Consider the following 15,636-nt stretch of genomic DNA (forward strand, 5'->3'; position numbering starts at 1 on the left):
GGCAGAGAGCAGCCAGTCCCACAGACTCTCCAACGAATACGGAGCGGTATCAACAATGGACGCTCAGAGATTTGGTTGTGCCGGAATCGGGCCGCATTGAGACGAGCGGACTAGCGGTCCGCAGAAAGACAATTCAAGTGGCTGCGACTCGGCAGCGCTGCTCCATCCAGCTCTCTCGCGCTCCTCCCTCTGCTGGCGGCCCGCCGGCCGTTCTCGGCTCAGGCGCGGCCCGCCGCGCGCACCTCACACACGTCATGGCACTGAACGGGGGACGGGAAGAGTGGCGCGCGCGCGCCGACGGCGGCCGCCCGGCCGGCGCGCCGGCGCACTGGAATTCCCCGCGCACACACACACACGCACACAAACAGGTCACCGCAATCCCCGAACGGACGCCTCAGGAGACCGACAGACACGACTGTTTTTATCATGTTTTGTGAGATACGGCGCCGCCACGTACCGGCCGCCACTGCTCCGATAAATTACTCTACCCTCCTGTGTTGTCACTCACATTGGCTTTTCCATTTGGCCACCGGATAGACGTGAAGACGCGACGACGACGACGGCGCGGACAGAGCATAAGACATATCTACAGGGACGAGTGGCGAGCGCTTCTGGTCTGTATCCGGCGGAAGGTCGTTAGGGGTATCACAATGGGGGCGGCGGCCGCGCGGCCGCGAGCCCTCGCCCGGCCTGGAGCTCGACATCACGTCCGTCACGTCCTGTCCACGTCTCGTCCACGTCCACGTCACGTTCGAGGTCAGCGCGCGCGTCAGTCAGCTGAGAAGGGCGTCACGCGGACGGAGCGGCGCCAGGATTTTGTACTTTTCGTTGAAAGGTCGGCCGCCGAGACGACCTGAAGAGGAGATTCCTCCACCGCGGAAGCACGGGACGTGAGGGGGACGGGGCTCGGGGGACGATTAGGGACGGGATGGGAGGGGACGGGAGGGGCGGCACACGCACAGACATACAAACACTGACAGACACAGCGGCCCCGTCGCCGGCCAAACAACACAAACGAGTATGCATGTTTATTGATATAAAAACAACAGGCAGATATCATATTTAGGTCGTCACATAGAGGAATCGGATGGGTCACAACCAGTAGGCGCCGGCAGCCCGCCGCCCGCTCTATCACCCGGGGAGCTCTACCCGCTCCGCCACTCTCTCTCCCGTCCCGTCCCGTCCCCGGACACCCAGGGTAGCCCCGGTCGGTCAGAGGGCCGGCGGACTCAGGACGGCCGCTCCCGGGGGGACAGCCCGTCCCGCTCCACCGGCATGGCTGCCGACTGGGACAGACTGCGGGCCGGCCACCAGACTAGACAGACTAGGCACTGGGCGGGGGATCGGTGCCGAGCGGCGGCCCGCCTCCCGGCCACCGGACCCGTCAGCCGGCCATTGAGCAAACCATACAAAAGTAACACCCGTAAGAGGCTACGCAAACAGCCCGCGTTGGCGGAGTCCCGAGCGGCAGGCCCGGGCGGCGGCGGGGGCGGGGGCGGGAGCGGGGCCCTGGGCCGCCCGCCGCCGCCAGCGCCCGGTTTTGATTTGGCCCGGCCGTGCGACAACAGGTGAAAGCTCGGACGATCAGACGGGAGGGAGGCGCCGCGCGGCCCCGGACACACACCCGACGGACAGTGGACACACCCGCTCCGCACACCTCTCACACACACACGGACATACACACACACACACACACACACAGACGGACAGGGAGACGGGGGGCGGCGCGCCGCCCGTCAGAAGCGTCTCAGCGTCCAGTCGACGGTCTGCCCACCGTCACTCGTCCGTCGGCCCAGAGCGGGCGTCGCGTCCGTCGCGTGCGTCGCGGCGCGTCAGTCGGTCCGGGTCGTCGGGTCGGTGCGTCCGGCCGGGCGCGCCTAGGAACTCGCGGCGCGGCGCGGCCGGCCGCGTGCGGTGGCCGCTGGCCCGGCCTGCGCAGATCGGCCGCTAAGATCTTCAGTAGTGTGGCATCATACTCCGATATAAATACGGCGGCCGGCCGCGGGACGCCGGCGGCGCGGCCGGCGACCCGAGCGCCGGCCGCCGCGCCGCGCCCGCGGCGTGGCGCGCCCGCAGCGCCGTTCAACCGGGCTATTTCGATAAAGCTGCATCTGTCTATGTACACACAGCGTCGGCGACGGCACGGCGGCACAGAGCGAGGGGTGCTCGTGCGCGCGCGCGGCCCACTACCGTTCTGCCTGCCACCGCCGCACCAGTGCCTTGACGTACTGCAGCTTGTTCTGTAGGTAGAACCAGCGCCGGCGAGCCGCCTTGTATTCCTCGTTGTTACACGCCTCGTACTCGTCGCGAATGGCGCGCTCGATGCCCTGGGGATCAGAGGGGAGGGGGCGGTCAGTGAGGGGGAGAGGGGGCAGGCCACTGCACGGTGGCCCTTCACGGTGGCTGCAGTTTTCACGGTCACACAGCAGACTAACGGGAGCCACTGGGGACCGGCTCCGCGCGGCGGACCGGCAGTCTGTACCAACAGCAGCAGTAGCATCTGCCGCGGACCGATTCCGACACATCACACCCATTAACCCGGACACAGACACTGGCTATCAGAAACTCTCCTGTTAACCAGGCCTCGCCAGATGTTAGCCACTTCACGGGAGCATACAGACTCGACACGGACCACCGACTCGACCGGTGGCCAGCCGGCCGCGAAAGTAGCGCCCCTCACGGAGCGCACATCTCTCTCCGTTCCGGGCCTCTACTCAGCGCGTCCATAGAGGGGTGTGAGGGGAAGGAATTATCCAGCCTTAGCGGTCACTGAACAAGACGTGGTTAGACAGTGGACAATAGAGAAACGGAACTCTCACAAGCCTGTTCAACTATACACAAAGATACTTTAGAAACGACTAAAGCTACTGAAGGAGCACGACAATCCCCTAGAATCAGTGAAGCGGTAAATGTTCACAGCTGGTAGAGCATGTGTTGCGACCTATTGACCCACAAACCCAGCTAATGTTGGCAGTTTGTTCGAATCACGCCTTCTAACAGCACAAGACAATCATGGAGCTTAAAGCTTAGGTTTGGCCGGTCCAGCTCAAGAGATGAAAACACACTCAATACAAGGTCCACTTGGTGAAAAGTGACACGACGTCCCGTTACCCCTCTCTTCCTTCTCTAACCCTCACAACACCACCAGTGTTTCCAATTTGTCAGCAGACAGACAGACAGACAGACGGACAGACAGACGGACAGACAGACGGATGGAGAGAGCCGGGGGCCACAGTTGTCGGCTAAAACACTTTCTCGCGCCGGCGACAGAGTCATCCGTCAGCGGCGGGCGTTCCAGGAACAACAGATGGTGGCTACAGGCACACTGTACAAACAGCTCACTGAAAAAGGCGAGCAGACAGCCCGGCCCGCCCACACCACTCGGGGGCACGTTCAGGGACGGGGCACGTGTAAAATCAAACAGGCAACGTGCCACTGTCTGCCAGACTAGATTATTTATACAGTACACATGCACTGAACTTTGCAGCCGGGCGGTTAAATTAGATTCGAAATATAAAACTACTCAGTGCTAAGAATCGGTAAAACATTCAAACATGACATACAGGGACCGGGTGCACCACAAACACAACAGACACAGGACTTTCATCGTACGAAAACTGACATCCTCAACTGCGACACATCACACAACACCCCCCAACTAATCGTTTCCGTATCATCCACTGAACCGTGTCGCTACATAATTCCACGGCACATGGCGGGGACGGGCCGGTTGGATTCGGCTTTCGCCGGGCGCGGATTTCCGGTCGGCAGCGGCGCTATTCGCTCCCCGAACCAGCGACACAGAGACGGGTGGATCACGTCATCTCAGACACCCGCTGCCAGCCTCGCATAATGTCGTGTAGCCATGCGGCGTGTTACATAACCGACCAGGCACACCCGAAGCGATGGTGAGTTACCACAAGCTGAGCCTGATGAATTCTAGAAACCTGGCCCTCTCACGCAAATAACGAAATGTGATTTTCATATGGACGTGTCCTTTTCTAGCCACCTCACCATACTTAGTAGCCATCTGAGGCCATTATTCCTACCCAGCCCTCTCTGTCCCGCCCTCTACCCTCCCGTCTCCGTATTCCTCGCTCTCTTACCCTCCACTGTTCGGAGCCCTCCTCGGCCGCTCTCAGCTGCTGCTCCAGGTCGGCAAACTTGCGGTACACGGTACCCACCAGCTCCCAGAGCCGCTGGTACTCGGCGTAGCCCACCTCGAAGTCTGCCTTGTACCGCTGCAGTTGCTGCTCGGACGTGATTGGAACGTATTGACTGCCGGAAAGAAGATATACGAGTTAGTTAGTGAGTGACAGGCGCCGGTTAGTTTTCACGGGCGGCAGTTTTCCCCTAGATTCACGCTAGGCAGGTAGAGGGAAAAACACAAAAAGTGGTCGTTCAGTAAACTGCCTGCAAGGCGGCAATTAAGCGACACAAACAGATGGATACCTGGAATCAGTTACATCGTTAAAGTACTTTTCACACACCGAGGCCAATTAAACCCGGTTCTCCCTATTGGCAAACGCAACCAAGCAATAACAATTCCAGGAACCTCAGCCGTAGCTCGTTGAGATAACAGCCAAGTTCTGCAGAGCAGAACCCTTGATCCCGCCGCACCCGATCACGCAGCTACTTCTCACACAAATCCGGCCTACCTCAAACAAAAGCCCGGCTCGCTCGGCCCGGCCATCAGGCAGTTCCAACAAAGCGCCCAACTCCCGATAACTTCTCTGACAGGCGAGCTTCGCAATCGCCGCCATTTACTTCAGACACGAAACAGGTGCGGTTAGCTCCACATCTCCGGCGCGGCCAAATCCGCAAAGTGGTCCGTCCGGATGGGATGACCCCACCCTCCGGAGTTGGTCCGGCTCGCCTCCGGCCTTCTCCGGGCTTCTCCGGAGCCTCCCCGAGTCGGAGCGAGCCCGGAGCGAGCCGATCGCCGCCCCGGGCGTTCGGTTCCCGGACTTCCATTTGTAGTCAGTTCGCCGACAATTCAGACAGCCGGGACGCCAGGCACGCGACGGCCGACCGCTCCGGTTCAAAGTCTCGCTTTCGGACCGGCTCAAAGTGCGTCTAATTAATGGCACCTGGGGGCGGCCGCTCGGCTTCTAAGCTGCTCGGCCGGTGAACGGTCAGGGCTGGACGGTAGCGGCTCGGCCGGTCCTGTCCGGGCATGCCCGGTCGACGGTCACAGGGACGCCCAGTCCGTGGCCCGGCAGGTGTTGCTCAATGCCGCGACCGCTCACAGCCAGCAATGGGCCGTCCCAGCCCGGGCCAGGGTTGTGCTCCATGTCAAAATATCGGAGACTCCGCGGGAGCTGGCATCATAGACTGAACGTCCATAGGCGGAGTGCTACACGGTTATGCTAACATTAGTAGCAGCATTGCAACAAATATTGCATCCCAGGCCCAAGTATGGCAGAGCAGTTTCACGTTGTTCAAACCGCAGCCCCGACAGGACATCAAAACGAAATAGACAAGAGCGAGCCAGGCTGTAAAGGCGGCGGCGGTAGCTGATATCGGATCATGTCAAGCTCCTCCCTCAAATCATAACGCAAACATAACGTAGATAAACATTAGAATTAACAAATCTAAAAATATCCGCGGAGCCTACTCAGAAACCTCAAAGGTAAGTACGATATTTCAGTTTGATAATTTTGGGGTTGTTTGCGCACGTCAAGTCTATGATGAGAAATGGCACTAGAAGTGCAAACTTGGGGAACCTTCGGCGGTGAAGTGAATAGCATTCTTATCTGACATACTTATTTGGCAACTGTTAGGCAAACCCCACGATATGCATTGCATCAGCGACGACTTTATACAAGCAGTCGGTAACAGGGACCATCTACTAACGTGTTCTCATCATATCGCCAGTCAGCTCTGATCCATAGTAACGACACAGTCCTGCCTTTTGAATGTGCGGCGCGACTTTGATGCCATGGCGCAAACGCATCGCAGCGCAAACGTTCACGATTTTCGCCCGGTTCGAAATTCGCCAGTCATGCCGGTGACGGGCACATCGTCCCCAGCACCGCCAAAAGTTTGCAGCCGAGTAGCGACCAACTTCGCGGCGCCACGGCCGGGCGGGGGCGCGGGCGGGGGCCGGACGGGGGCGGGGGCGGGGGCGGGGGCGGCACTAGCGCCAGCCGTAGCCTGGCGCAACATTGCAAAGGAGATGGGCTCCCTCTCAGGAGGGGCGGCCGATCAATTTTGCACCAGCCGGCCGCCACCCGCGCGCCGTAAAGGTCGCGCTCCAAATGTTGACATTCTCTGCGTCGGCTGTCGATTCAGCTGTGGCACTCCCTTCTGTACCTACAAAAAGTACGCGTCTGGTTCACTTCAACGTCACATGACGCATGAAGGTAATACCAAACGCTACACAACTTTCTGATTTCTCAGGAATTTGACTCTCCCACGGTGCCGTGCCCTGACCTTTCTAACATCTACCCTGACCTGACCGCCACCGCTGTTGACCTGATGACCTGTCTGACCTCGTCGGTCACGACGGGGAGACAGTATCGGTCACAGGAGCCGCACCGCGGCCTACCCGATGTGGTAACGGGTGAGCCACCGTGGCGCAACGGTGCAGGGCAGTCGAGTACACCCGACATGCTCCGACCAGACCAGACCAAACCAGACATGACCAGACCCGGCGCGGCGAGCGACGGCAAGTGTTCTCGATCAGTGCAGACAAATCGGGACCAGAGGCCATATTTACAGAGACACTTCCTGGACAGCATGGGCTGAGCGGGTGTCGCTGTACCAAAGAAATTACTAGTGTCCACAAGGTTTCACTCTTTCCCAGCCTCTTCCATTATGGCTGCCATTCCGGTTGGCCGGTTAGTCCCATGCCTCGCACCGTTCACTCTCTCCTCACTCACTCCCCTCTCCTCACGTCACGTTTTCTCTCACTCAGTCACTCTCTCCCTCGCCTTTGCCCCGTATAAGTCCTGTCCGAGTCGAGGTGACGTGGCTGACGGAGCCGCGCGCCGCCAACGCGCCGCCCGCTATGGTGCACTTCGGTACGGTGAAGTGGGACGAAAGCTAACGCTAGAGACCTCAGACAGAAGGGGGAGCGCGTACACCAATACAGGCAGAAACGAAGCGTTGGACGATGGATTGACAGCGCGAGCGGAGGGTCGCATTTTACTAGGAGCAGTGGGCGAGAGCTCAAAAGCCACTGGAACTACAACCGCTCAAGCCCATGGGACCACTACAGTCGACAATCTACTGTTAACGCCAGACCCCTTGAGACCCTAATTTTTCGCGATTACTTTTAAATGCGTGAAGGAATTTCAACCAAGCTCAGGACATGGCCGTTTCAAGACAGGCCGAAACTTTTACAATTTAGATATTTTATCGCCATTTCAATATTTCAGGCACTTGTCATTGACTCGTAATGTTAAATTTCGAGCAAGATTTTCATCCGGTGTGTAGAGGCTATCACCAGTCAGTCTGTGATACGTTATGACGTCACAGCTAAGCCCGCCTCTGTGGTCTTGGCCTGCGGCGGTTTCGGGCCGGCGCGCGGTCACTCGCGCTGTGGCGGGGAGCGGGGACGGTCGAGCGGTGCCGAAAGCCGGCGGAGTTGTGCGTAGCGTCTTGGCTGACAGTGCCCAGAGAGCGACATGATGACTAAGGAGTCATAAATGCTCAATGCGCATTGCATCTACAATGCTGATATGTTCGCTGATATTTTTTTATATAAGCTGCATATGACGGGCAGATGGCATATAACTGACATAAGGTTAGGAAATATTCACCTGTATTTAAAGCCTATGGCGTTGCAGATAATGCGATAATGGGATGTCGGATGTCACCAAGTAGCTGCCGATTTGTACATCGCTATGCAACCATCGAACAACGCAATAATAAGTTAATTGCCTGAGCTTCACATCATACGGCTCGCTCGTATTTCAAACAGATACCCTACATCGAAAATCGTATTTGTTAGGAATCGTTAACGTTTGTTCGAAGCACGACTGAGTAGTAGGTTGAGGAGTGATGGTCCTCTTGGTCCTATATACAAGAGTCAACAAGAGCCTAACATTTACTTGACCGTCTGCTGCAATTGACTCATAGCACGTGAAGCGTCAGCGAAATTCATAGTCCTTCACAGATGGCAGGGGTGTCGTTTGTACAGAGGTCGCTGATGGGCACGGGTCAATGCCGCAGTCGTGGGCGGAGCCTAATGTCATATGACGTAGAAAGCCTCTATCCAGGATGGAAAAACAGTTAACATTACGAGTCAATGACAAGTGCCTGAAATATTGAAATGGCGATAAAATATCTAAATTGTAAAAGTTTCGGCCTGTCTTGAAACGGCCATGTCCTGAGCTTGGTTGAAATTCCTTCACGCATTTAAAAGTAATCGCGAAAAATTAGGGTCTCAAGGGGTCTGGCGTTAACAGTAATGGTTAGTCAGGGCCGCCGTGGTGAAGCTGGCATCCAGTGGCTCTTCCGTTCCGACTAGTTTCCGTTTAGTTACATCTCCTGATCCTGTTCAAACGGCATCAAAGCTGCATCAAACAGCCAACAGTCGTCTGATGCAGCAGCGTTTGAAACGGCTATGGAATTAAGCTCGTGCGAAGCCATCCAGCCGCCTGCTTTGATGGCATCGCAATATGCGCCGCGAATCGGGTTCTTATCAAAGCGGACACTAACATGAGCTTGGCCCGGTCGCTTGTCTCACAAATGTATATGGATCTAGGGCCACAGTTGATCAGGACGTCACGAGTACTTTCGTGCTAAGATGTTCAAAGTAGTTCATAGTCGCCCCAGAGGATCTCACATCTACCGCCTGCATCGTAACCTTAAATTTTCACTTCCTTTGGAAATTTCAATCCCACGTTACGCCAACACTGACCAATGCAGATATCCGGTTCCCGGTCTGCCCACCGCGCCCCGGCACCTCTCCCGGAGTCTCACCTGACGTAGTCCGGCTCCTCCTCCCGCGTCGCCGACGAGCCCGAGTGGCGGCTGTCGGGCGACGAGTCGGGCGTCGGCGTGCGGTCGCTGACACCAGTCGAGCTCGGCGACTGGGCGGCCGTCTTGTTCCAGTCGTACTGCGGGCCCGTGTTGCGCCGCTCGGACCCAGCGGCGTCCGCGGCTCGCGGCCTGCCGGGACCCGGGGCTGCCTCGCCAGGCCGCTTGTAGTGCGACACCCGCTGGCGCTTGGCGGCGGCGGCGGCAGCGGCCGAGCCGGCCGGGGGGTCAGCACCAGACGGCGACGGGCGCTTCCCAGCCGGTGACCGTCCGCTGCTCGAGTCGCTGCTGGGCGGCGTCAGGTTCTCCGGTCGGTGGGCGGCGAAGTCGCGCCGCTCCTGCTCCGTGTAGAACGGCCAGTCCTGCGAGACGTCGTTCCAGCAATGCCGCTTCAGGTAGTAGACGTTGTCGCGTAGCGTAGCCACCGAGCCGAGCAGGCCGTGCACGTTCTTCTTGTCCTTCTCCCGGATACCGTCTGAGGAAGAGCAGAGAGAGGGAGAGAGGTCAGTGAGGGAGAGCGGTCGCGCACGCAGTACACACCGAAACAGAGCAGGGAGGGAGGGAGAGAGGTCGGGGCGGCCAATCATGGTGTGATCACTCATAGCGAGCTGATGAAGTCAGCAGGACCCAAGCCTGAACTAGAGATTACACCTGAACAGTCAATCGCCTTGTCGAGCATTAGCTTCAGAAGGTTATGACACGAAAACAAAGCCATCCGTCACTGTCCTGACGCATCCATCTAGTAACTTAATCCGACATGTACTTGAAGCGGGATTTGCGGTCGGTAGACCTTCATGTGAACAGCGAGGGTAGCTTCTGCAGGCTACAGCACGACATGACGATACTAGGTCGCCGAACAGCCGGACATGAGGACACCAGGACATAATATAGACATCAAAAGCGCTGACGGAAGCCCCCCAGAGAACAATCGATGCGGTCAGCTACGCGACAGATAAGGTGCTTCTTAGAATGGGTGCGCCTGCATGACGAGACAAATACGACGAAACGATGGTGAGGTTTTCTACAAACGGAATCACGCCTAGGTCAGCCCAAAACATTGGCAAACTCGCACAGCTCTCGGTCCTCAATCGGGTCCAGGCTGAGGAAAAGATGACGCAACATACAGCCATCAGTAGACAAGATCATTTTTCATTCTCTTGAGTCTCCGCGAGACATCTTCAGTAAATCACGAGCTCAAAGCGACATCATGGATCGCGTGAGACATTACGGTCCAAATCACATCACGTCACACATCAGTGGACACCACATCACATCACCGAACGTCAGTCTTACATCACCACGTCACTTCGAAACAAAAACACCTCTCGGAGACAGCTCGCTGCGGCCGTGAGTCACCCGCTGAGGGACGGAGGGCGGTCAGTAAAACCCACCGAGTCACGCCACTACCCCGAAATCGCCGACCGTCACCGCCGACCGCCACCGGGGCGGCCACAGCAGCAGTGCCCTCCGCAGGCACCGGCGCCGCCCTCCGCGAGCGCAGCCATGATTTAACGATGGCACAAACGTCTACGATCGACAATAGACACACCAACTCCACCCCTCACGAAGTCTATCACTACCCCTGCGGCTTCGTTCTGGCCCGGTGTTGGCCGTAACCGGTCGACAAGGGTCCACATATGCAGCCGTGTTGCCCATGGCTACCGGTGTGCTGTCCGCGGCCGCGCTGTCGACATTATTCCGTCAGTGTTTATACCGCCGCGGGGGGTGGCGATGGAGAATCTGCTCGGTCTCCGGGTGGCGAGCGGTTGGTAGATGGATGGCAGTTCACAGCAGCAGGCGGCAGGCGGCAGTTCCTACTTCTTGGAAAGGGTTCCGTGCGGCGGACAGGGTTCAACACTCGGCCGGCACGCGCGCGCCGCTCCACCCACCGCAGTCGAGATGGCATCGTACTTCCATGTCTTAACGACAGTCAGGGCACACACCTCTGTTCCGCACGCACAGATATATTGTTCGATAAATGCAGCTTAAACCGTCTAGGTCAGTGCCAGGTGTCCTTCTTGAAATAACGTGCGAGAGGAGCTGCGCCACCGTCCAAGGTTCCAACATCCACAGATTGCGCGTTATCTGCGTTGATACTGCATTCGATACGATACCACGCACTGTGCGTTACCGAAGTACGTCTTCGTCGCAAGAAAATGCGTCATCTCTTGACACAATCGATTATTGTAGGGCGTCTCTGCCTCACTGTCTTCAAATAATGACATCCTAAGGTAAAAATAACACATAGCTTGGACAAAGGAAACACGTTGCCACGCCCCCACTATCGCTGAGTTCTCAGAACTCGCCAGTTCCTATAACAGACCTACTTGATTCACGAATAAATCTGTCATATAACACCCGTGCACCTGAATGGCATAATTCGCCACATGTGGTGCTGCCATGTGACATCATTAACCACAACTGTAGCTCCGTCTACCCTGTATTGAGACACTTTTTCGGCATAAAAGGCATAGACAGACAACAAATACAACCAAACCGGCAATAGCCGTAGAAATACGCACCTTTGTACAGTTTTTGCATAACTTCCACCTTTTTGCGCGGTCGTGTTGCCAACAGATGTGCGAGCCTCTCTCTGAAACAAAGCCACAGAAACAGTCAGCTCCATGCAATGGCACAGTATCAGCAAAATTCGACACTTGCCTCCCCTGAAGCACCTCTTACGACCTTCGCATAAATATTTGACTTTCCATTTCTAAGCATTACATACCTAATCCGTAACGAAGTTATGTTCTCATTCGCATATACCCGTGCTTCACAAATCAAAACACGGGCTCATAGCCTGGACAGCTGATACTTACATCAACATTATAGTCCACCCGTCCAGTCACATCACTCGCGTCTCCTGGACAACCGTCCAACCCCGGAGGGCCCCTGACTAGTCCAGGACAGTCCAGACGTTCCGCGGACATGATCCAGGTCACAAACACTGCCGCTGAGGGCGGACTTGTACCGGCATCCCGCACACACGGCGTGACCGTACTGGACAGCACTCCGCGGGCACCCCACAGGTCCACAGGCACTCCAGGGCACTCAACGGCGGTGGAAACGGACTCTGACAGGAACTGAGTGAGCAGAGATGAAACAAAAGTGAAAAAGAGAAACGGTGGGTTGGAAACGAGACGATTAAACATAAAAATGGAGATGGATTTACGTTCTGCAGTGAAGTATTTCACAGCAACGTGCTACCAGGGAAAGTTACAGGGTACATCATGACAAACGATGGGATTGCAAGAGAGGGACGAGAAACGGGAAGCGAGGGGGCGATGGATGCAACTGAAACGCAATAAGATGAACTAAACTGAGACAATGGACTGATCTGAGACTGAGGCGAGGGACGCTGACCACTCCCAGTACCACCAGACAACAATACCGCCTGTTTACCGGTCAGCACAGTCTGTTTACCGGGACAGGCAGCACGGTGGGTGATGTTTGCTGATCAGACAGAGGCGGAGGGTTGATAGGTCGGGCCAAGACACCAGTCAGGGGCGTGACAGGAAGGGGGAGTCCACACAACATTCGATGCTGGCAGATAGGCGCTCTGGGGTGAGGATAAGAGGTGATGGGTCGAGACGACGGGCCGGGAGCCCAGCGGGCAAGGTCCGGCCGGTGTTGGTTAGTAACAGACGACAGGAGAGTGGAGGGACCAGTCAGCAGCGGACGTCGGGAGACGGGAGCGGGGGACCCACACACTGAGGAGGAGGCTTTGATGGCGCGCGGCGGCACGGCTGCTCACTTGAGAGGGCGGCGCATCACGTCGGAGGAGGCGGGCCCGCCTCCGCCGCCGCCGCCGGCAGAGGCGGTCGCCGGCCGTCCGGGCGCGGTGCCCGGAGCGGGCCGGCCGGCGGGCGCCCCGGGCCGACCGGAGAGGGCCGCGGGCCGGCCTGGGGCGGACGGCGGCGGGGGCGCGGAGACCGGCGGCTGGCGCGGCTGCATGGTGGGCGACCGGTGCGGCAGCGAGTCGGGCCGACGGCCGGCCGGCGCCACCGGCCGACCGGGCCCCGCCTTCACCTTCACCCGGCGGCCGATGAACGGGTCACCCTGTTTGATCATCCGCGTGCTGCCAAACAGAGGAAACGGCGGTCACAACCAGAATACTGTGATAAGCGCAACGATTGCAAATGAAAAAAGTCGATATGTCAAACACAGACAATTCCACAGATAGCGTAGCAAAACATTTGTGTAGGGCTACTGGAGTTCCTCAACGATATTCCCAACAAATGCAAACTGCAAAGCAAAACAAACTTTAAGAGATCTCAGCGATCTGGTCCACATTACTTAGACTTCCATCGACACTTCCAACAGTCTGGCTCTGGATCAATACTATGGATCAACACTATAAATCTGCATCATTACGGAGACTACCCGTGGCAGGCTACTCTTTCCAGCTTTTCTCGGTCAAAACCAGATTTCCTGACGTCCAATTTACGTCAGTAGCAGTATACAGAACAGAGCTGACCACACAAGGGAAAGCCCGTGTGGTATCAACTGTACCCCCGCATCGCGGTGGCTCTTCCCGTCTTCAAGCTAAGACGACCTGACGAGCTAGCGTCGCACGTCACTAATTGCATGCATACGCTCCACATCCCCGACGCAAACAACAGCAGTGCAAGGTCGGTCTGAGGCATCTCTGTGGTCCGGCGAGCGCGCTTAGAGCACGATGTTTATTCGTCAGGCGTAACCCGTCCCATCCGCAGCCGCCCACCACCCATCCCGCTGGGACCCCTGCTGGAAGAGTGGGTGGGTGCGGGCGGGGCGGCCTGCGTCGAGCTCGCCCCGACACACAGAGAGACACACGGTGGAAAATCGGCCCGTTCTAGGCCAAGGCCAGTGCCGGTATATGTCGCAGCGGCTGATAATTAATTACCCCGGCCGGCCGACAGTCGGTGGAATACGACCGGTGACGGCCGACCGGGGATGTGACCGTCACAGCGGCCCAGTGGTCTTCCACTTAGTTTGACGTGCGCTCGAGCGGTCAATCACAGCTCAAATGCCACCGGCGTCCCTCTGTCGCTGACATTTGGGACCGGACGGACGCGGTGGCGCCGCGGCGGTCGACCAGATCCGCCTGCTCTACCGGCGCACTGTGCGGCGCCGCACTTTTGTTCTCCCCATCAGTGGCTAAATGGGCTAAACAACAAAACGTTTACGGCGTTTTTGTCCAATCGAGACCGAACACTGCGCGTGTAACAGCGCACCGCGATGACGCTAACAACAACCACCACTGCGCCGCGGCATATGTTGATGTTAGCCATCATCAGAAACCTCTTCTCTCAATGAGGCAGGTAACGATCAGATCTCTCCACAGCCCATACAGGCTATCACCAGCTCAGAGCTGTCAGTTCGCCAGCTTGCAGCGCAATTACGGCACGAACACGACAACCAGTGACGGGCTCAGCGTTCAGCAGCGGCGGTCCGTGTAACGGGGCCGGCTCGGCAAGCCGACCACAAGGCCAGGCAGTCGCTGGACAGCCGATCAGCCGGCCGATACCTGCTCCTATCGCAGTAAACAACCGGACCGGGCCGCAGCCGGGCCGGACTGACCACCGAGGGGCCCGGCGGACTGGCCAGACGCGGTCCCGATCGCGCCGGGAGAGAACTCCTTCCCAAGGACACAAAACGGAATGGGGCGCAGTAGACGACTGCGTATGTCATGTCGTCACCACTGAACACAACTGCAATGTTTAAGACAGGCCTCTCACGTCACGTAAAACGTCTCATGACGTCGCCAAGGTTTCCGTTTATCCGCCGTGAGTTATTACAACAATCTCGGTCGCTACCGTCATACCACTGAGTCAGAGTTTCCATTGTCAGACTAATACCATCATTCCACATGACGCCACTCCCAGACAGGATGCTCACCAATCGGTCCGCTCCCGCCGCGCCCCAGACCGTCTCCTCTCGATCGCGCTCCGTCCATAAGCGTCTGCTCACCGTCGCCGCCGCCGGCGCGCCCGGGTCGATCCGCCCCCGTCGGCCGCGACGCCGCTCGCCGCCGACGACGGAAGGCGAGATGGATCGGCCGCGTTCCCGGACCTTTCCCCATCGGTCTCCCGGTCCCCAGACAAGCATTCACCCGGTGCCCGCCTGAGTGATAGTGTCGCATCTGCAGCCCCCGGCCGGACGGAGAAAGTCCCATCCAATAGAGCACCTGATTGTAATGCACCATTGGTACTTCGAGGAAAACAGTAAGAACGCTATGATTACCCCGATTCCCGAACATATTTTTAAAGGATGCCTATTTAGAGACAGAAAACAGGGTTAATCGCATATCCTAAACGTTGAAGATAAGAGTGGTATCAGGAGCGGAAGCGGGGCGGGGGGCGGCGGCTCTGGCGTCGGCTACGGCAGAGGCGGGGGCGGGGGCGGGGGCGGCCGCGCCGAGGCCCAGGTGGGTGGGCCGGGTGTCGCCCTCAGCCCACCAGTTATCCCCAGACGATCAATACCAACCATGCTGCCTGCCGGCGGCGGCGGAGGCGGCTGTGGAGGCAACAGGTCACCCCGGACCGCCGCCGAGCGCCGCCCCCGCCCGAGATAGAACCAACACAACAGTCGGCTCGGGGGTAATCAACGATAAGGAGCCAGTGGGAGCGAACTAGCCCATCAACAAGCCGACGAGGCAGCCGGCGA

At 57.9% G+C, this 15,636-nt stretch overlaps 1 protein-coding gene across 1 annotated transcript in view; it reads right to left on the reverse strand.

The window, feature by feature from the left end:
• Positions 1–2,149: 2,149 nt before the first annotated feature.
• Positions 2,150–15,636, reverse strand: part of LOC122394280 (RNA polymerase II elongation factor ELL-like) — a 48,535-nt gene continuing 35,048 nt past the window's right edge. The window contains exons 5-9 of the mRNA XM_043391033.1: positions 12,743–13,066; positions 11,511–11,581; positions 8,932–9,463; positions 4,107–4,278; positions 2,150–2,327 (exon numbers count right to left, since the gene is read on the reverse strand). Of these exons, the coding sequence (XP_043246968.1) occupies positions 2,187–2,327; positions 4,107–4,278; positions 8,932–9,463; positions 11,511–11,581; positions 12,743–13,066 (1,240 nt within the window). The 3' untranslated portion in view covers positions 2,150–2,186. The remainder of the gene's footprint in view (positions 2,328–4,106; positions 4,279–8,931; positions 9,464–11,510; positions 11,582–12,742; positions 13,067–15,636) is intronic.

This window comes from Amphibalanus amphitrite, unplaced genomic scaffold, assembly GCF_019059575.1.
Source record: "Amphibalanus amphitrite isolate SeventyFive unplaced genomic scaffold, NRLGWU_Aamphi_draft 000583F_arrow, whole genome shotgun sequence".
NCBI classification, from domain to species: domain Eukaryota; kingdom Metazoa; phylum Arthropoda; class Thecostraca; order Balanomorpha; family Balanidae; genus Amphibalanus; species Amphibalanus amphitrite.